The following is a 22,942-nucleotide window of genomic DNA, read 5'->3' on the forward strand; positions in this document are numbered from 1 at the left end:
GAAGAAGCCAACAGAAAGCTACAGAATACTTTAACCGTCACAGATCCATCTAACAGGTACTACAACAAATGTTTGTTATGATTCTATGAAATACACTGAGCCGGCTTTGCAGCACCAGTTATAGACAGATGCTCACGTGCACAGAAAATTCAGATCTCTGATTCTGCTTTTATTTCTTCCTCTACTGGGAGATTCAGTCCAAGGCCCTTATTAAAAGTGGAAGAAGGGACTCAAAGCCAGCCTGAGTAACCTTTTAAAACAAAAAAAAGTTAACGTAAGAGTGTCCCCATGGCAGGGGTGTTGGAGCTTGACGATGTTTAAGATCCCTTCCAACCTAGGCCATAGACTCAGAATCATAAGGTTGGAAAGGATCTTCAAGATCATCTAGTCCAACCGTCCTTCCATTACCACTGCTACACAAGGACTAAACCGCATCTCGTAGCTCCTCATCAGACGCCTCTTGAACACTGCCAGGGATGGCAACTCCACCACCTCCCTGGGCAGCCATTCCAGTGCCTGACCACCCTCTGAGAGAAGTTCTTCCTTATGTCTAACCTAAGTCTCATCTGCTACAACTTGCTGCCATTTCCTCAGGTCCTGCTTGTTGCTTGGGAGAAGAGGCCAAACCCCTCCTCATCTCAACCTCCCTTCAGGAAATTGTAGAGTGCAATGAGCTCCCCTGAGTCTCCTCTTCTCCAGACTAAACAATCCCAGCTCCCTCAGCCGCTCCTCGTAAGACTTGTGCTCCAGACCCCTCACCAGTTTCATTGCCCTTCTCTGGACACGCTCCAGGGCCTCAATGTCTTTCCTGTAGTGAGGGGCCCAAAACTGAACACAGTACTCGAGGTGCGGCCTCACCAGAGCTGAGTACAGGGGGATGATCACCTCCCTGCTCCTGCTGGCCATGCTATATCTAATGCAGGCCAAGATGCCATTGGCCCTCTTGGCCACCTGGGCACACTGTCGGCTCATGTTCATCCAAGCATCAACCAACACCCCCCAGGTCCCTTTCCTCTTCACAGTCATCCAGCCACTCATCCCCAAGCCTATCACACTGCATGGGGTTATTGTGGCCAAAGTGCAGGACCCGGCCACTCTATGATTCTATGAGATATGGGTGAAAAAGGCTGTGAAAAAAGATAAAGAAAAAATAAGAAAAAAAGGATCTTGAACTGAATCTTCCAAAGTACTATACAAGGGACACAGGGTGGGAAATAAAAGTGAAAAATAACAATCAAAATCAAGAAGAGAGCACAGAACAAAATGTTATGTTCCTCTGGAGAAGTACTTTTATCTATCAACCAAGCAATTAAGTCATGAAAATGGTCAACGCAACATCAACTTATTCTTGACTGCAGACATAGCATAAACACTATAAGAACATAACAGAAATCTTGCCTCCAGAGTTTAAGGCACTGAAATATCAAGTGGTCAGTGTCGAAATGGGGATGGAGGTTGGGTAGGGAGAAAAAGATAAATAGAAGTAAAAAGAAAATGTTCTTTTCCGTGACATGAAAACAAGTACAATATGAACAAAAGAGAAAACATAGTGAAGCTGTGATGTACACTGCATACTTAGAGGTTACAACAGACATCCAGAAGACAAACATCTCAAACTCTTATCTACTTTAGCTCATAAAATTTCCCATGAACTGTATTACTCACTAATCTTTATAAGCACGCAGAGTGGTTACTGAGAATGCTGTCCAAATGCCCATTACAGTAAAAGAACATAAACAGTGTTGCATATCTGACTACAATATCATTTTCCTTCCCCATAAGAAATTCTCATTTAAAAAAAAATCATGTCACTTGCCAGCCTATGGACTTAGCAAATGAGAAAATAAAGTACAACATTCATCTAACATACTGGTAATATGATGTGTATAAACATAAAATCATCTATGGGCTAGGTCTTCACAGAAATTAATTAACATTGTGCACAGAGGAAGAAGGCCCAAGAAGGCTTAAAGAGCAATTCTCCCCATCCAATTTAAGTTAAATTGAAATAACTAGTGCATATCGAGGTACATTCTGTTCCCACTTGGAGGAATGCAAACATACAGACACTAAATTGCATTCTACTGAGTCAAAATTTAACCTATCATTTTAAGGTTGGCAATTAAAGGACTGACACTAAGAACAAATTGAAAAATCACACTTAATTATGGCTTAGCAAGCCTCCCCTAAGCAGCTGAGCATAGTTAAATGGGAGCGCATATTCTCGTAGCTCACCAGTCATCATCCTCTAAAAATGCACTATCACGGCCAGCAGCAGCTTCTGTCCAGAAATCTGACCACCTTTATCATCAGACTTCGAAAGAAATGAAACATGGAGAAAGAGAGAGCTTGGCCAATAGGGAACAGAGCATATTTTCTGTTGCAATGCACTAATCCCATTAACAAGTTGAAAACAACAAGGATGACCTTACAAGGGAAGACTTGGGAAGGAAAAGGAAGGCTTGGGAAGTGAAGGGAGGGGTCTGCTAATCAATTACAGCGAAGACAGAAAGGGGCAAAATGGTAAGAGAGCAAAAAGAAGAGTGCTGAATTCTTTCAGTACTTCAGTTCTTTCCGACACAAAGGCATAAAAAGTGCAGTATTTCCTAGGGAGCATATTCATCAAAAGCATGCACAATACTTCTCTTCCAATGCTTCCATTTTTCAAATTTTAGTTGATGTAATGGATTTACACCAATGACCAATGAGGAAATATACAGTCATAGCTAATAAAATGAAAAATGACTGCAATGAGGGTCCAGTACCAGTGGTCACTGATGCACACAGTGAGTTGCCTCAGCTGGTCCACTGAGTACAATTCAATGCAGAATATTAATACAGAAATAAAAGTTGGATTGCATTAGCTGAATATACTAAAACGTAGGATCCTAGAATTGTTAAAAAGCAGGAAATGTAGGAAATGTTTATAGGCTGGTACGAAATTACATTTAGAAAGCAGGAACTATGAAAAAGATTTTGAGGATAGGGATATCAAAGATAATTGATCAGATGTGTATCCAAAATGGCTGTTCTGACTTTTGACTTAATAAACAAATCTAGTATAGAGAATTACTTCTATTGAGTAGAAATAAGGTGCAGCTGCTACTGCCCATCTTCTTAAGAACTGTCACTTCTGATTCACTGGCATGAATGCCAGACTTCCATCTAAGTCAATAAGATGGTCAGACTCCATTTTCTCCTCTTTTGTCATGAAAAAGAGACTCAAAGCTAAGAAAAGCTGTTGTTGTTTGTTTGGAGTTTTTTGTTCATTTGTTTTTCTGGAGATGATTTCCCTTTTGATCACAACTGGAGATGATGCTCCATTTCAGTGAAACAACTCATACAAACAACTCTTGGTGCCAAAGTACATGATGCTATGAGTTCAGCTGCCCTTTCTCTGACAATAACCAACTTAAACTGGCATTCTTCTTTAAAAAGGTCCTGGAGAGAAAAGCAGATCTTCAGAAGATCCTGGGAATTAGCATTCTGAAAAGATGTTAACTGTACTTTCTTTCACAGAAAACAAGTAGCCACCAAAATTACTGCTGTAGAAAAGACATGAAGAGGAACTATATTGTAGTGTTGGTTGGTGAGAATTTCTATTCTAGACTCAGTTGTAAAGGAATCCTGTCATAAAACAATCTTAAGACATCATTTTAAAGAAAATTTTATTCTTTCTGTCTGTGGCAAAACTTCCAGTTCAAAAGGGACAAAGACCTTGGCCTAGAAGAGATGCTGTTTCCATTACAATTCTAGTCAGATCTTATTGAGTTGTTATCTGGTAAAAACTAGTCACTAGCTTTCTTTTGCTTGCTGCCTTCAGTGAAATTATTATATTCTCTCAAACTATCATTTGAGCTCTAACAGCAATTGATCCATGGCATTACAAGAAAAGCAGGCAAAGAAATGAGACTATATTTGATGATCAGGGTTCATGTTCTAGACATAGTAGAAAGGCCATAACAAGAAAGGAGCACTCTGGGCTTGCTTCTGTTGATAATGTCTTACAGATCCACAGTTCAGTAGAACCACAGGAAAAAAGACGAGAGTGAATAAAAAGCTAACTGTGGAAAAAAAGAAATACAGTCTAAACATTCCTACTCCTGGGAGAGCATTCTGAATCAGTATTTATTTTCATAGACACCAGCGATGTTAGTCTTCTGTTGGTATCCTGATAGTAAAGCAGCCTTAAACAATCAGATATAGGGAAAGGACTGGGGGACACCCAGCAAACTGCAAGGCCAAAAGATGGAAGGAATTCTTTGGGTCTTGGGGAAAGATGCTGGCTCTGAAGATTTTTGAATCAGATTTACAAGAACTCCCTCAAATGGAAGAACAGTGCTGAAAGACATCCATTAAGTAAAGATGAGGAAGGAAGACCTCTATTTCACCCTTATGCTTTTCAGCCTAAGTGAGAACAAGAAAAATCACAGTTGACAAGGACATGGATCTGTACCTCCTCCAAAGCTGAGATGGGAGGAAGTCTGAAAGTCCAAAGAAAGAAATCTACCCAAACTCTGTTCACAGATGGAAGCTTGAGGAGAAATAATCACTATGTGAGCCAAGGACCACAAAAGGAAAGAGCAAGCAGATAGGGCAAGAATGCAAGTGATTCAGGGAGCTCACAATATCCTGAAATCAAAGTTAGGGAAAAAAAAAAAAAAAAAAGAGAGAGAGAGAGTGAGAAGAATAAAGTATTAGGGCTCAGGTGTTCCCCTATAAATAGGGCCAAGAGGTCACTGACAAAACTACCCACTCTTGAGTGAAGACAGTTCAGAAGAATACAATGGTGCAAAATGTTATTCCTTACGTTTCACATTTTAGGCATGAAGAAGTATGAAGCAGCTAAATGCTCTACTGCAGAGACACTGCACTGGGAAAACTATCCACAGAGTTTTCCCTATATCCTGTGAGCTCAATTTTAAGCTACATAACACTATTTTTAACAGCTGTCAATGTAAGATTGCAAATACACTTAAGAATATATATTTTATTGATTCCTGATAGGTTAAATGCACCCATTAACTTAGTGGATGGCAGCAATAGCATGAATATGTCAGAACGAATCCATTCCCTGTGTCAAGGCACATCACCTAACACCATTTTGTGAGCGCTGTGAAACTTCACCGTAACAGAATGAGGCGACTACAGAAAAACAGCTTTCATGAAGAGCTTAATGGAGCCCGTAGATTCCACTGCAGGATCTGGCTTTTCTGATCCCAGATACTCTATGCATTTTTTATGATTTAAAACACTGTAGAAATTAAACATGAGCTGTCAGAATTTTTATTGCAGGAATAAATATCCTCTGTCATTTTCTGACAGATTTAGGAATATTTTTTTTATTTCTTTTTTTTAACAGACCATACTAATCACTATTGTCTAAACTGATAGCTACTGGCAATGGCAAAGCTCATCACCTGCAAGCTCCCTTGCCACTTTCTTTTGGGAAAACTATCTTAAGACAAACAGATGTTTCTGCTGTTTTAAACCAACAGGAAATGGACTGACTTTCTCCCTTTTCCTTTCCTAGAAACAAATACTAGCAAAGAAAAACCCTAGCACAGCTGTACTCAACGCTTGCCTTACAACAATATGTCTGTGTGGGAGGCATGCAATGACTGGGAACAAACAGGCCGGGGAAGTGAAATGTAGCATGCAGAAGATGAACACAAAGAATTCTTTTATAAATCTGGGGGTGGATTATTACACCATTACACTGATGCACCAGCAGGGTAATAACACTGATGTACAAGATTTTGCTCTGTATCCTGTCCCAGCTGGCAGTGTACAAAAGTTAATAAACAATCAGCTGGCATCTCAGTCCCTTTCAAGACAATCGATGTCCACACCATCAGAGAGCATCGTTACACCGAACAGAGTGTGGGCTTGGTGACCAACCTGCAGCCTTACCCTAAAAGAAACGTTTTTAGGTTAAGCTTGAGAAATTCAGTACTACACAGAACTCTTGTTGTCTTTTTGTAGATATGCCCAACACTTCAATTTTCACTGCTAACAAATTGGTACCTTTTACATGCACTAAATTTACACATAAAAGTGAAAATGACATTAAAGTTGTTGCACTATAACCTTAATCATTATAGGAGAAGAAAGCTTGAAGAAAATGATAAAACAGTGCAGTAAATCTACTTCACTGATAGTTTGATACTGGAATTATGACATGTTAAAGTAAGGAAAAGCTTTTCTATAGAAGGCAACTTTTTACGGTGTTTCTGCTGTGAAATTCTTGTACGAAAACACAAATTCATGCTGCCATCTAATGGTCTAAATCAAATGTTTCAGCTGAACAATTAAATTGCTGATCCGAACTATCACTTTCATTGCTGTTAGGACTACTGCATCTTTTCTTAAACTCTCTGAAATCCATCCACATCTGTTGTTCAGCATAAAATTACACTACATTAAGGGAAATCTATTTCAGCCAAACTTTTTATTTCTACTCTCACATAGTTTTTCAAATTTCTTCCCAAAGTGTTTTTGTTCAGCTGTCCAAAACACTGGGGAGAGGGGGTAAGGAATGCAGAAGAGAGTTTTCTAAAAGTCACTCAGTAAATATCTTTATCATTACACCTTTACTTAATAAAACACAAATTTTAAAGACAAAACTTTTCAACAGTTAGTGGAAAAGCAAGACAAAGTTGCTCATTCTGGTCATTTTAGGGGAGAGATGTTGCACCTTATAGATCAAATCAAAGACCAATCATTGTAACCCCAGTGCTGCCCAGCCTGCTCCACGAGCAAGGGTTTTGTTCACTCTGAGAATCAAAGTACAAAGCCTAACAGCTTTCTGCAGCAAAACATGACTTAGTTAAATCAAAATAATTTCAGTAGAAAGTTTATGTGTCTGCTTGCCTCTTGTTAGAGCTGTTATTACTGAGACACTGGAAAAGATTCCATTCTTTCATATTCCCCTGAAGAGTTTGTTCTTCTGGAACTTTTTCTCTCTGAGGAGAGATTTTTATCTTTTTACAATCCTTCCACTGTCATAGCCTGATGACTCCCACTACAGCATTCATAAAATTATTACATATCAACATTCTTAGAATTACTTCTTAGAGTAGGATTCAGTGCTAGATTCAGACAACAAAATTTATATATTTAATAATGTGTAGAAAACTAAGTTGCCATTACAATGAAGCCCTGGAGAGACCTATACAAAATGCAGACAGCTTATGGCACAGCAAATAGCACTCCAGGCTGATGACCGCATCGACCAGGCCTTCCACTGGTTCTAACAGACAATAGCCTTACAGTGGACAGGCTGGTACCACTACTGAGGTATCTGAGCTTGGATCTGAGTCACAGCCTTGCATTAGCCTCTGGCTGCCTGAACATGAGCAGACCCTACCATGTGAGATGCAGTCGTGCACCAAAGATATCTGCAGGACGTGACACATCACTCCTGTATGGAAACGAGAAGTTTCCCATGAATAGCTGGAGTCCTGGTGGATTGTCTAAAATCGCACACTGAGTGAACCTTGGTTTTAGGGGTTCCATTTCTTGACTAAGCATAGATATGCAGGGTGATTTGAAAAGCCCTAGTATACCTGGCCTTCATCTGCCGTCCTATAATGGTCTCCTTTAAGTCTTCTGCCAAATCTGCTGGTCTGACACGGGCATCTCAGAGACCTTACAATGCCTCAGATGGCACTATGTTTGGGCAACTCAGGGTTGCATAGGAGCTGCAGTATATATGTTTGTGAAAACATCTGCTTTGTACACATCTGTGTATTAAATCCACTTTTGTTGCAAAAAGCTTCAATAACTGAAATTCAGCCAAAGATAACAGGCTAATTACACACCTGGATTAATGAAAAGACATAATTCCACGGAGCTTTATCTTTCCTCGCTTCTGGCAGATCTGGCCAATATTAGACTGAAACCTCAGATGGATGAGGCTCTCCGTGAACAACCATCTCCTCAGTATACTCAGATGGCACAAAAGGACTTCTCAAGGCCTGCACAGTGTCAGGCTTCATCTTATTTCTATAGATTAGGTATCTGGGCTGTATAATTGCAGGTGTACTTCTGGAGGCAGTCTCGACAGATTTTGGATCATATCCTGCAATGCAGCCTACTCAAAAATTTGGCTTACGTTATCCGCAGCTGTTCTTCTGGGTAGATTTTTCTTTTTCTCCATAGCACTAAGTAACTTTTGTGAAACACACAAAGCTGGGTGAGGGTTTAGACTGCATTCCTAAGCAGACTCAAAGTCAAGTAACATAGCTTCTAATCTGTTCCCTCTGATGCATAATATTTAATCTTGAACTCAGCATTCACAGAAGAAAAAGAATCTTTTCATTTTTAATCCATTCTTTCACCATACAATCTTTTTTTAATTTAATCTGACAATTTTACTTATTTATCCAATAATCACACTATTTTCTTTTCAGTCAAACTGAATTTGGAGAACATTAAGTCCACAGATGGAATCAACCAAAAACTGGTCTCTCAAACTTCTTTCTACTATGCCACGTTTTTAAAGCACTTATTTAGTATTTAGGACACTGATTCACAGGGCTGATATACTATTTTCAGGAACAATTAAGCCTAAGTAAACAGACCCATGTAGCAGCTCAGCCCTCAGCCCAGGAGGAAGGATATACATGCACACTTAGGGAGATGCCTGGTGCCTTAAGGCCAGGCAGCTTGGCTGGCTCCAAAACAGGCAAGACTGTGCTTCATCCTCACTTCTCTACATTTGATGTTGTAAAGAAGTGCTTGCTGACAACAAAGAACTGTGCTCAGAATGACAGAGCTGTGAAGAAAAAGACAAGGAGGAACGGTCTTTGTACTCTTCCCTCGTGCACTAAAGAGAAAGGTAACAGTCTTCTTCTTAGTCTGTAGCATACAATATACTCTCAGGAAGAAGCAACCCTGAACAAAATGAACATAAAGGCTCAGTGCAGAAGAAACTGTCACAGTGCACAGAAGCTGCTGTTTATCCCAGGGACATTACCATCTTGCGTGACATGTGCTTTACAGAACTAACACGCCATACAAATTCCCTAAAACCAAACAAGAAACTGCTCTAATTATTATTATATTCCCATCCTTTAGCTTGTCATTGTTTTTTCTTTTGTTCCTATACTTCACAAGTGTTTTTAATTTTGAAAGCTTTAAAAAAAAAAAAAATAAAAAATCAAGGTTTTTCAAGCTCTCCAGATTGTGGTGAGACGCATTTTAGAGAATTTTATACAATAAGCAAATAACTTCTGAATTCTCCCAGACAACAAGGGTTGAGTTGTGTGATCTCTGTGATGCTGCTTTCCATACAGAAACATCAAAAGCTGGTGTTAAGTTTCTAGTGGTTTTATTTCTTGGCTGAAGACACTTAGTTTGGGTAAGTCTGTAGGATATCACTTCTTTTCTGTCATTTATGGACTTTCTACAGTTGAAAATACTTCAGGGACCACTGTTTTCAGTTCTAATTGAAGACAAAATATCCTACAGCAGGCAATCAGTACAACAAGGCAAGCTGGATGGCCCTGTGGTTGGTCTGAACTCATATCTTGTTTTATTAATTGCTTTAATTTGAACTGCGTTTTTTTATTTTCTTTTTTAACTTATACACATTTTAAACCAACTGCCTACTGAGGGGTGTGAGGGAGTTTCTAGCGCTGGCCACTGATATGGATATATGGATACACACATTTCATCCTCAGTTCTGACAATACTTTTCAAACCTGACCTAATGTTTCAAAATTCATCCTTTCCTGAGTAGTTGCCAGTTTTCCCAAATGGTGCATGGACAAAGATGCAACCAAAATGAATTAGCTCATAGTCCATGAAAGCACTAGCACTTACTTCCCTAGAGTTGGTTTGTGAAGTTTTTAGATTAAAAAATAAATCATACCAAATGCAATGCTCACCATTATTAGCTTTTCTGTAGTGCACATTGTTTGACCCAAAAGATCCTTCCATGCCTTCACTGCAAAATTGCTCAAAACTGAGAGACTTAAAAAAGGTAGCATTCACCTCATTAATTTTGAGTGATATAAAGTCTTTTTTTTTTTTTTTTCCCTTTCCATTATAATTCAGTAGAATTGAGCCTTTTGTTAACTAAAAAATGTTGTCTAACATGGCCCTGGATTCAGGCCTGAGAGTATTTTTTTAAACGTTCAACTTATCAGAAGCAATCGAGTTTCCTAGCACTAAAGCTAGTGCATAGACTCTACTGGAATAATCTGGAGAAGAATCATGCTATGAGTGAGATGAAAAACCTTTAAAAGTCTTATCTTTACTTATCTCAATCTAGTATGAACTGCAGTCTACGGATACTTAGTCTACTGGAGACCAAAGCTGACGCATTGATGTGATTCAGCACAGCACTATGAAGACTATCAGCTCACGTTGAGATGCAGCATGACAACCACCCAGTGCTGCCAACCCAGTGCCAAACCACACGCATCGATTTTGAATGAAAAGTCAGGCTGATACCTTCAAACTCTTCTCTCCTCTGTCCTCTCTCCTTGACAGTAACTTCTGGCATACATTACTGAGCCTGGTACCATGCACGCACAAAGCTCAGTAAGCAGCTGGCATTCAGCACTTGCCCTGATGCAGCACCACCAGCACTATGAGCAGGAACAACCAACAGAAAGTGTGAGCAGGTCCTCCTGAAAACCACCAGAAGAATTATGGGAATATGGGGAGCACAAGCTGCATGAAAATCAGTGCTCAGAGGAGGATGTTCACATAGGAGGTCTCATCACTTTTCCCTTAACAGCTAGCCACTGGGAAGGGTTTCTATTTTCCTTTTTTTTTTCTCCTCTCTCATTTGTTTGTTTTCCTTTCTTCCATACAATTCACTTTCATATTTAACATCATTTTATGCCATTGGCTGTGGACCTTACAATTGCAGTATTGTATTCTATGTGTAAACCTCTTTCAATATCGTCTGTGCTTTATACACCACTGCCTATATCTGTATGCCCTACTGCATTAGCAAGAACAGTCTTCACAAATTTAAATGAGCCTTAGCTTGCAAACTCATTCCTGGTCCCTTCTGGTGATAGCACCAGGCCTTGTGACCAGGTGAGAAGGTGTTTGAGGTCAGATGTTAGTCAAGCAGTAACTCATCCATTCCTTTTCTCAACACCCTACTCTCCTCCAAAAATGATTAGTTTCTGAGCAGCTCATCTCCCAGTGCTGGAGGGAGGAAAACTGAAAGGCAACAGACTGGTTGCAATGGAGGAGGAGGAGGAATTAAGGTCACCTCAGCACAAATCATTTTATGTTGATGTGGAAGCCAGCTCTCAGTTTTGCATGCAAATAGCAGCTCTTAGACCACACTTTCACGAGTTCCTGAAAAGGATCTTTTGTGCCACTTGAAACACTAGGTATAACTGCTTTAAAGATATGTCCTGAGATGAACTCAGTCCTTTACTCTTTCCTCCTCAAGTCATTCATCTTGCCAGAATCAAATTCCCCCAAAACAATCTCCAAGTCTTAATCTGGATCTTCACCTACTTGAAAAGTGCATTTTTTAAAATGAAGACGAGAAAAGGGAATTTAGTTACAGTATTAAAAAAAAAAAAAAGTCTTTCAACTTTTCTGCAGATACTTACGATCTGTTTTAATAACACAGCAATTTCCTCTATCTAGAGTCAGAAATTGATGAAAATGAAAAATACAGAGTGCAGTATGTTACCTACGCTGTGTTTCAAATCTTAGGTTTCAACACTATGGCATCAAAAGGGCATAAGATTATCTATGCTATTCTCTTATAATGTCAGCTCTAACAAACAGCATTCAAATGATGCCTAACAGAGTCTAAGTGCTTTTCTTATGGGAACATAATGAACTATCACCTTGTTTTGCATCAGAACATGCTAAACAATGATTTCTGACATAGGACAAATCCCTAGACATTATTATATGGCATCATTATTCCTTCCTCTGGTATTATTGCATGTGCAAGTGTATGCACAGGAGATGTGTGCACACATGCAGACAGGTAGGTATAGTTATTTACTGCTTATTTACTTTTAGTTACTTATTAATTTACATCCACCATACTATTAACCATCCTGCACTCAGCTAAGCAGAGTAGAGCAGATAAGTGGACATTCTGGCCTCTGTCCCACCTCATCTATTTGTTTTGTGATCAAAAAATCAAATACATTTTAAAAGTAATGTTGATGTGCCATCTGTACACTAACATTGGAACAAAGTTCAAGAAATAAGTAAACTTAAACTGTACTAGACATGCTACTCATTTCCCATGCAAAGAAAAACATATCTTTAAAGTTAGCACCTGCTAACTTGGGGTTCTGCTTCCATATATTTCAATAACTAAGTTGAGATTCTAGAATCTCCTGTTTTATGTTTCTTACTAACTTGCACCGTTGCCTTTTTTTCTAATAGTCAAAATAATGTCATTGCAAAACCAATTAAAATAAATGTAGGATTTCTGGATACCAACAAAGCTCATTTCAGGCCCCATATCCAGCTACTTAAACCATTACGTATGTGAGTCAGCAGCAACAAGTAATAGAACACAATAACCAGACATTCTGCTCTGTAGAATAATGAACCAGTTTTCTTCCAGTTGGTTTGTTTCATCTTGCATTTTCATTTCAAATTGCCTAATTTTTAAGCACTGCTATAAATTCAGCTTCAAACAAGAATAATTTGATCAAAACCACTTTTCTGGCATTCACAGTCATATTCTTTTTGATAATTATGATGTGTATAAAATTATTGCAGAATCCATTAAGTAAACCCCTTAGCAGAAAGATAAAATATTTCATTGCAAAAATATTCTGTTGGAAAGTCTAACAGTGTTCATATTGCTTTTGGAGTTTTGGCCTAATTCTGAAAGAGCCAATCAAACACAGTTCCTCTGGGAAAGAAAAAATAGGAAGAATAGGATGAAATCTCAGATAAATAGGGTTGCAAAAAATACATATATTACTTGAAGTTCATCTCAAACTGTCACATGTAATACAAATTATATTTTATTCAGGCTGAAGTAGAACAGTTTTTCTATTTCCAATATAATCATACAAATACATCATAAAATCATACAAAAAGATGAAGATATTTCAAAAATATATGAAATTTTCAAGATGATATTTTGATGGCCATTTACGAAAACTGCCCCTCACATTTAAGTTTTCAATTGTATTTTACTCTTCACAAATTTGATAGTTTAAAAGCAAAATTTGGAATACTGTCTTCTCAAAGATTACTCCAAGTTATTACTGTCATTACAGGATCAATGAAGATCTCCAAATATATGCTTCTAAACTGTGAAATAAAGGATTTTTACCCACTTAATACTGATGATTAAGGAAATGAGATAGCTGACAATGCAGGATGGTAAAAATTTGGAAACTTGAGAGTGTTTTCAAGCTAACATTCAAAATGCAGTCCTCCTAATTTTATAACCAATTTCTAAGAAACGACTGTTTCATTTTAGCGCTAAGGAACTCGATAACATGAGAGGAAATATCAATAATAAAAAAAATCCCCTCTCTGAGGCTAATGCCCCGCATCCTTACTGCCACAGCTGGAGACCATAACTCCAATTTAGTTTTTTTTTGGAAAAAAAAAAAAAAAAAAAAAGAAAGAAAAGAAAATTGTTTTACATACCTTTGTTTTTTTAATTCAAGTTTTGGGTGCCTGTTTTCTTTAAAAAGGAGGTTGTGAGCTTCTAAATGAGGCTGCACGGACTCTCCTTAGTAAAATCTTACATTTATTTTACTCTGAAATATTTTATGAAGTTTATAAAGATTTAACACACATTAACAAAGAGCTGAGAAAAAAGATCAAATAACAGAAGAAGTACAAACCTCTGATTGTACATGCCCCGAAAATTATAATTTGCTCTATAATTGGGGATTGGCTTTGGATCTAATGGCCTGTAGATGGCAGGCTCTCCTCTCTTCATAGCCAGACCGTTCAGTTCCACTGTTGGAGTTATACTGCCTGAGGAAAGAAAAGAGTACATGTAAGGTACTTAAACCACAAATGCTGCAAAACTCACACGCAGGATGGAGATTAGCAGCAACAGAGCTGTAATAAACTCAAAAGCTATTTGTTGCTCTTAAATTAAAAACTAAGTAGCTACAATGACATTTCACCACCTCTACAAGATGAGAATATAGATGTCAATTAAATCAAAAGCAATGGAGAGAACATTGAAAACTTTATGCAGTTTCAGTAGATTGATCTTCATAGGCGAAAGAGAAAATCAGTATAATAATCAAGCTGGTAATTCATCTTTGCAAATAATGCTTATAATAAAACATAATCTGAAATTATAAAAATAAAAGAGCAATGTTTCTTCCCACTGAATACCACTAAATAAAATCACAAATCCAGTAGAGAGGCATTGAAATAAACAGGCAGTAATATACATTTTTGTAGTCCTTTGGTAATGTTTCTGACAGAAGTTGAAAAAAAATAGTTTTCTTTTTAAGACTTCAAAGACTTTTTAAGACTAGGACAAAAACAATTTAACAGGAATCATCTAAGGAACTAGAACTGTAACTACTGCACATGAGTGCCACTGCAGCCACCTACTGGTAACAGAACACAAAAACAGAGACCACCACCACTTGCCCAGTTACAGCCATGACAAACAAGAAGCTACACTATAGCCTCATCTGAATACATTTTTTTCAAGAAAACATTCATCTACCATATTCCTCACTTCCCTGTTGTAACAAAACCCTGAAGGAGCTAAACATACATTACAATAAAAAGGAGTTCTTATTTTCTCAAAATATTGTTACAACAATTACAACTGAATCTAGCTTTTAAATAGTTAAAATGTATCAAATGATGAAAGTTTTTATGCAGTACTTATTCAGAAACTACATCAGCTACAATTTTGATATATTCCAAAGCAAGGATGCTATGAATCCAGTTACATACTAAAAATGCAAAAATACAATTTTGACAAGAAGATCGTGGAGTCATAAAATCCTTAGAGTTGGAATGAACCTAACAAGGTCATCTACTCCAACTCCTCTGCAACAAACAGGGACATGCACAGCTAGATCAGGTTGCCCCGGGCCTGATTCAGCCTGATCTTGAATGTCTCCAGGGATGAGGCATCAACCACATCTCTGGACAACCTGTGCCAGTGCCTCACCACCCTCCCTGTAGACGACTTTCTCCCTGTATCTAACCTAAATCTACCCTCTTTTAGTTTGAAACCTTTTCCCTTTGTCCTGTCACCACAGACTCTGCTAAAGTGTCTGTCCTCTTCTTCCCTACAGCTCCCCTTTAGCTACTGAAAGGCTGCTCTCAGGTCACCTTGCAGCCTTCTCTTCTGAATAAATAATACACTATACTTAAAGCAAAATACAGTGTTACATGATACAGTTTTTAATAAATTCTTTTAATGCCTGTTTCTTTTATTTGCAGCTTTTCCCTTTACAAATATGCTAAAAGCCAAAAAAAAAAAAAAAAAATCTAGAAGGTGAGAGATTGTACAATGTCAAGAATCAAATCTCAGGATCCATTTTTACAGAGATCTTTACCACCCACTTTCTGAACAGCTAAAAACACCCTGACTGCGAATGACACAGGATCAAACCAGCATCCTGGAGAAGCAACGCACTGATCTCCAAAGGAGCAAGAGAATACTATCGCATCACTAGTGAACAATCCTTAATGTCTAATGCTCAGGATAATACTCTTAAGCTCCAAAGGAAAGTTAGTCCTGCTTTCTCACAGCCCAGAGATTAACTGCATAATGACTCCAGTGTAAGAAAGTGTCTGAAAGGAGTAGGCCCAACAGACATAAAAAGTGAAGAAGGGAAAAAGAGGAGTGTAAAGAAAGAAAAGCAAGTAAGAAAGCAAGATTCTATCTTTTTTCCTCACTATTTTCCTGCTTTTATATAAGTATGAAACAAAGTTAGGAACAGGGTTTTTTTACTAACTTTCTCAAATAAGACAGAACTGATCATGCAGCTGAGATGTTAGCCACTCAAAAGGTGCTGCATGTATAGAAGGCAACTTACAGGTAACACTTCAAGGCGAATGATGCAAGACAGCAATGTATGTTCTTTTAATTGTTCAAACAACTTTTAAAGCTGTTTAAGACTTTTTAATAGTACAAGTTGTTAAGAATGAAAATGTATAATGCCAGAAACTGAAACTAACCCTCATAGAAAAAAAAAAAACCACACCAAAACTTCAGCTTACATTTATACCACAGACGTAATTTCACAGTATTAGACTTGGTAAAATTCTGCTCTTCCTTTGGAAAAATAGCTAAAATAATCCTCTTCTTTTAAAAAAAGCCTTTGCTATGGCAATGCTGGTCAATTTGTTTCTATCTTTTCTGTTTATTGTTGATCACATACAATCACTTTGTATACAGCTGAATCTTATGTAAACAATATTTACTTACATTCAATTGTTTTAGTCTGTTCATTAAAAACTCTCCCGTGCAAACCCAGCAGAGGTTCTTAATTAATCTTGTCTGTAAAAGAACTAGGTTGATTGTCATCTGCCAACTTAACCTACATCTTGTTCAACTCACTAATCAGTGGTATACTATTCCAACACTTCAACAAGAATTATTATGCAGAGGAAAACATCATACCTGGATTATTGTTAACATTATTTTTGGGCGGTCTAGGAGTTGGTTTGGGAAGAGTAGTTTCATTCAAAGCTTTGCTAGCAGCAGCATGCTGGGCCTTTTTAATACTGCTTCCTTCAGCTTCCCACGTCTGTTCTCCAAGAGTCAGCTGCACTGTGAACATCTTCAAGACAAAGAACAAGTGAAACACTGGCAAGATTATCACTGCACATACATCAATCTGTATGAAAATCTATGAGAACAAAGAGAATACGTCACCTCTTTACATTATATTAAACTCTCAGATAACACATCTGATTCTTACAGAGATCAGTGAGTCCTTAACAGAGGACAGTATTTGGTGTTTCAGATGGCAAAGTGAAACAGCAACATCATAAAAGAATACTCTTAAAACCAAATAATAATAACTGTGCAAACTGTCATGGAAGACTATGTACAGGTCAGTTAAGACCACATTTCTTCACACTTTTTAATTTAGTCACTTCCACCTGTCGATAACAGGTAAAGATTGCTACTAAAACCATGCACTTTTGTAATAAATCTGAATATAAATTGATATATCATCTGCATATAAATGACCACACACTCTTTAAGACAGCATATTATTTGGCCAAAACATTTGTACACAGTGAAAGGATTTCATGCGTAACCCACATATTGCAAGGGCAGAGTCACAACTCATATATGTGCAATGATACAAGGTAACAAAGGAAAAAAAGTATTATCTTTTTTGAATGAAAACTATAGCTCTACAATGTGGATTCTACAGTAAAGATAGGAAGTATAGAAAAATTCACAGTTCAGAAAGTGGTGGCTGATAGAACTATATACACTTCAAAATCTATGATAAAGGATTATTCCAAGTAGTATCTATGCCCATGCAAGCTGGGAAGGTAAATCTGAAAGCGCATTTAAGATACCAGATAGCATCTACCTTCTGAATGATATGCACATGTTCTATTTAAAATTGAGCATCTAACAATAAGAGGAGAAAAGATAAGAAACTAAGGTCTTTTTCCATACAAATTCTAACCATATAAAGCAGGATATAATTGTCAGATACACATGGTAAATTAAGATAGCCCATCTTCTGAGGTAGATATAACTTACTGGAGGCAAGCACAAAGAAATCTATGTATTAGAGTCAGTATAAAGCAGAATTTTCATTTGGATAATTATTTGCTCTATACATTTTAACTTGATATAAATTAGCTAGATTTGGAACCAGGTATCTAGAGATAGGCATGATGGACAACTCTTAAATCTCCTTTACGTATACTGCTATTTATCAAGTAGTTGCACACAGGCATTTGAACTGAAGCCTCTTAACACATGCACACAGTACATATGAACTCAATTCCATAAATTCATACTTTTATCCTAATTGTAGGCCTGAATCTTGGCCTCCTGCAAGCTCCAGAAGCATGGTGCAAGACCCTAGATCGCAGTTCCTACCATCATTTCACTTTTTCACACCATTCATAACAATTTCCTCATATGTGAGGGGGAAATGAAAAAAGTCTCTTAATTTTGCATTCTGCCAAACACTACTCCCCAAACTTGAAAGCTAAGGTGGGTAATACAGCTAAATACCCATAATTATGTAAGTAAGCAATAAACATATATCCTTATTACTAACAGACCTGATCTTTTTTCTGCTTCTGAACTTCATATATATATGTTTTGCAAGAAAATATTGGTGTAATACTTTCATAAAAGGAGTATAACCAATAAAAATATGATCAGTAGTGGCTATTTCACTGCCTATAACCCCTTATTTATTTATTAGGGCAGTAAAATGGAACATTTCAAGTTCAGTAAATTTCTGTACTTGAAGCTCTAGCCTTCTTACTTAGAACTCTTCTCATAAAACCTTTCTCCAAGAAAAAATAAATAAGTAAACAGCAGAATAGGTAGGAATAGGATTAATGGAATGGGTAGAAGGCGGGAATTTAATTAAAGGAATAAAACCGGCTAAAAACAAAGTCTGAAATAGCTGATGAAATTTTCAAGTGCTAAGGCTCAAGCTCACAGTTCTGCTATGAGCAGACAGGCATTTCTCACCAGTTTTCTGTGGAAGCATTTATTCCCTATGTTTAACCTAATTACCTGGTAACAAGACAGCAAAAATGCAAAGAGTTGGTGCTTGTTTTCACTGCGCTGCATTCTTGACATCAGTCCCCCTTCACTTCGGTAATTCTTCCCTCCTCACATTTTCTGCACACCAAACTCTCTTGTGCTCCCCAGCCTTTTTAAGTGCTATGTCCCCCATTACTTGCCTACATCTCTGTACTACTGCCTCATTTCCTTGGTCTTTCTTTCTTTCAAGTTTGTCTACTGGGATGCCGCTCACATAGAAGTACAGAAGAAAGGATCATCCATCTGACAAATCCACCTGAAGACATAGTTAATGCTAATAAAGAGCTTCAGATTTTTTAGAAAGTGGGCAGACCTCCAGACATTCTAAGCAGACTGTCACTTCTCTCACAGCTCCACAGTTTCTAGCATCCCATTTCATCCTCATAAAAATTTACTTTTCAAAGACAAGCAAAAAAAAGGAAGAATTTACCATGACCATAACAGAGGCTGTTGTCTGGTAGAGCACATCTCTGAAAATCATGGAAACCACTACTGGACAGTAACACAGTATGCGTGTGAACAAAGCAAAGTGAGATTCCTTAAATGGAATGCAGCAACACATCCTTTAGGTCATGTTCTCTAGAGCAGTCTCAGCTCTGACTGACACATTTTATCAGGTAAACTAAGCAGCATACTATAAAACTGCTAACACGTCCAAAATCTCCACGTCTGCGCTTTCCAAAGGCTAAAGGTATATCGATCTGCATTATCATATTTGTTCTTTATTCTCTCTCCTCCTGTGCCATTTTCACTTGCTGCACAGGACAAAAAATTACACTTAACATTCTTTTGAGCAACAGCCAGTCTGTACAGCACATAACAGTTTTTGATCACTATGAGGATAATCAAAAATAATGAGAGGTGAACCTAAAAACTGAAAAACTAAGAAACTCATGGAAAATCTGTCTTTCAAAAGTGAAGTTAACACAGGTCAACTCCAATGATTCAGGAAAATAGCAATGAATTTCTCTGAGCTGTATCTTATTCTGCTAAAAGTTAAGTTGTTATACAAATGTAATACAACTCATATCACAGAATCATAGAACTATAGAACAGCTTGGACTGGAAAGGACCCCAAGGGTCATCAAGTTTCAACCCTCGAACCACAGCTTTTTGCATGACTGAGGCACTTTAACTGTAGTCATGGAAAACAAAATGAACATGCCACATCATAGGAAAAAGTTACAGAAAGCACAACAAACTTAATACATCACAACCTACAGCCAACCTACTTGTGAATCACCTGATGCCAAACGCTTTCAGGGGGAGGATGAGAACCTCAATCCTCATTTCTGATGAGTGATCCTGGAAGTCTGCCAAATCTCACCAGCTCTGTACCTGCTGACATCACTTCCACCAGCATGCAGTATGGACAACAGCAGCCAAATCAGAACGTCAGGAATCTACATTAGCTCTGCACTATCTGACATGATGGGCGAGGGAAATGAGGGCCAGAGGGCACAAGAGGATCTCACTGCTGTCTGAAATTTTACTAATCTGCAAGTTCAAGCCCACTGCTGTATTCGGTTTTGCCACTCCCGAAACAGTTCAGTACAACGCAGCTATTAATTATGTCATTTTCTCTCTTTGACTTTATCAGGCTTCTTTCTCCTCCCCTAGAGTGTGCCTAATGATGGAGGATATTCAGAATCATTTGAAATGATTACTATCCCTCTGTGTTCCCTGTAACCTGAAAGCATCCTAATTCCTACTTACAAAATGAAGACAGATATCCAAATCAACATGAGAAATGACAAGAACTAACTGCCAGCTCACTATAAACTTTAATGCTATAATCATATTAGGAGTCTTGTTATCACTACATATAATTAGTTTCATAGCAGCCTGTGCTACCATGAAATAAATTCAGTTAATTATCAGAGGCACACCAACTGGGGAGAAGGACTTACACATCTAAAAAGCACACTCCAAAATGATATAGAAAGGGTGGTGATACCCTCAGGAGGTCTTTACAGAGACCAACAATAAACTCAAAGTTAGAAGTCAGAGCTCCAAAGGAAACACAGATGTACTTTCTGAAATTGAAAATAATAAAGCAAAATAGATAAGTGTAAGAAATCCTTTAAACTAGAAACATGGTTGCATTTTACAGTCGTGCTTGTCAAGATCTAGACATAATTTGTTGAACATTCAACATTTGGATCATAACCTGGAAGTGTGATCTTACCTTGGCGTGAGCAGGCCCTCTTTCATTCAGAAGCTTATACTGGGGTTGAATTCTATTGAAACGGGCTAACTCATTTACCAGACACATTGGAGTTTTCTCTTTGGGGTTTGCCATGTTATCCTGGAGAGGAGCTGCAAAGAAAGAGTCTGTAAAGCTTTTGTGGAGAAATGTACACTTCACAACTTTACAAACTTTGCAATAGTAGTAGTATGTTTAAAAAAAACCAATACTTCGGCTAAAAAATATTTTTTGCAAATATGCTAAATTCAGTGTTTAAATACCTTTTACATATTAATCATGAGATAATATGCACTATATAATGATCATTTTGAAAACGTGCAATTTAAAAAATATATTTTCACAACGTCCTTATAAAAGATAATAGTGGAGATGGGCATAAACATATGCTACACTTCCTATGTCAAAGTTCATTCTCAGGAGTATAACTAGTTCTGTGAATTGACTGTGCTCTCAGAATAACGTCAACACTTTTGAAGGTTGTTATATAAAACACAGATGAAACACTATGGTCTCTCCTTCCCAGTTCTCAATTTTTCTCATAATAATAAAGTCACTCTCAAAGCAGTACAAAAGATCTTTCCACACTCCATTTAATGATTTTGCTCTACTTTCCTTAGACTACTTACTTCACGTACTCGGGCTTAGCATTTTTTAGCTTTCTTCTTCTTTTTTCTGGTTACTTGTATTTAACCTTAGCACATGCTTTCCCTTTTCACTTAACTTTTTATAACATTTCTGTATTTTATATCCAGTTCAGCATAGGAACTACTGCACTTATTAGGCTACAAAGGAAACACTGAATACTGCCAAGCAGTCTGAAGACATTCTGTTCTAGGGAAGAGAAATATACTTGGAGGCTTTCCTGCGCAACTAAAACTTCTCTGTAAAAGATACTCAGAATGCAACAAAATAGACACGTTCTTGTCTGAGTTTTTATATTATTAACCAGCACTTCACTGTAAATCTGGCTTAGTTAAAGAAGCTTAACTTAGTAAACAGCCAATTCAGACAAAATATTTTTCTACAGAATCTTCTTTCTTTATTTTTATCCTCCTTAAGACCTCTCTTTTTCTTTTTATATATATATATATTACTTTTCTTTTTAATTAACAAGTGAACAAAACGACTCCCTTGAACATAGAATCGTAGAATCACAAGGTTGGAAGTGAGCTTCAAGATCATCTAGTCCAACCATCCTCCCATTACCACTGCTACCACAAGCCACTAAACCGTATCTCGTAGCTCCTCATCCAGATGCCTCTTGAACACTGCCAGGGACGGCGACTCCACCACCTCCCTGGGCAGCCATTCCAGTGCCTGACCACTCTCTGAGAGAAAAAGCTTTTCCTTATTGTCTAATCTAAACCTCGACCGGTACAACCTGTGGTCATTTCCTCGGGTCCTGCTCGTTGCCTGGGAGAAGAGGCCAAATCCCTCCTCATCACAACCTCCCTTCAGGAAGTTGTAGAGTGCAATGAGGTCTCCCCTGAGCCTCCTCTTCTCCGGACTAAACAATCGCAGCTCCCTCAGCCAATCACACTGAGTGCACTTGGGCCACCTTACCTGGTGGGTTGCTGGCGGGTGCGGGGTCTGCAAGGCCAGCAGTGGGGCTGCTGCAGCTGGCAGCCGACTCCGGAATGGATCCGTTCATGGCAGAAGGCAGGCCCAGCGTGTTTGCGGCTGTAACTGGCAGGGGTAGCACCATGGGGGACATGGGAGGGCCGGACAGGTTTGCTGTCGTCTGCATCTTAACTTGTGCCATTGTTTATCACTACAATAAACAAATCAGCATGAGCTGGGTGCTTTTGCATTTTTTATATCAAATGACAGTATTGATATCAACATCATTTCTTTTTGCTACTGGATCTGGGTCACAAAACTATCCACAGAAGTCATGGCCCTCCAAATATTACTTCCAAACCAACCTATGGAGGAACAGGGTGGTTTGTTCACAGTCAGGGAACAGCACCAAAGCAGAACCCACATGTCTTGGCTATAGGTTGTGTTAC

General features: G+C 38.1%; 1 protein-coding gene across 9 annotated transcripts in view; it reads right to left on the reverse strand.

Annotated features, from left to right (window-relative positions):
• Window positions 1–22,942, reverse strand: part of STAU2 (staufen double-stranded RNA binding protein 2) — a 165,912-nt gene that overhangs the window by 124,294 nt on the left and 18,676 nt on the right. For all 9 annotated transcript variants that reach the window (XM_090137718.1, XM_090137719.1, XM_090137720.1 and 6 more), the window contains exons 2-5: window positions 22,497–22,704; window positions 20,913–21,043; window positions 16,589–16,748; window positions 13,821–13,956 (exon numbers count right to left, since the gene is read on the reverse strand). In XM_090137718.1, the coding sequence (XP_089993844.1) occupies window positions 13,821–13,956; window positions 16,589–16,748; window positions 20,913–21,043; window positions 22,497–22,695 (626 nt within the window). In that variant the 5' untranslated portion in view covers window positions 22,696–22,704. The remainder of the gene's footprint in view (window positions 1–13,820; window positions 13,957–16,588; window positions 16,749–20,912; window positions 21,044–22,496; window positions 22,705–22,942) is intronic.

This window comes from Phasianus colchicus, chromosome 3, assembly GCF_987193195.1.
Source record: "Phasianus colchicus chromosome 3, bPhaCol1.hap1.1, whole genome shotgun sequence".
Taxonomy (NCBI): Eukaryota; Metazoa; Chordata; class Aves; order Galliformes; family Phasianidae; genus Phasianus; species Phasianus colchicus.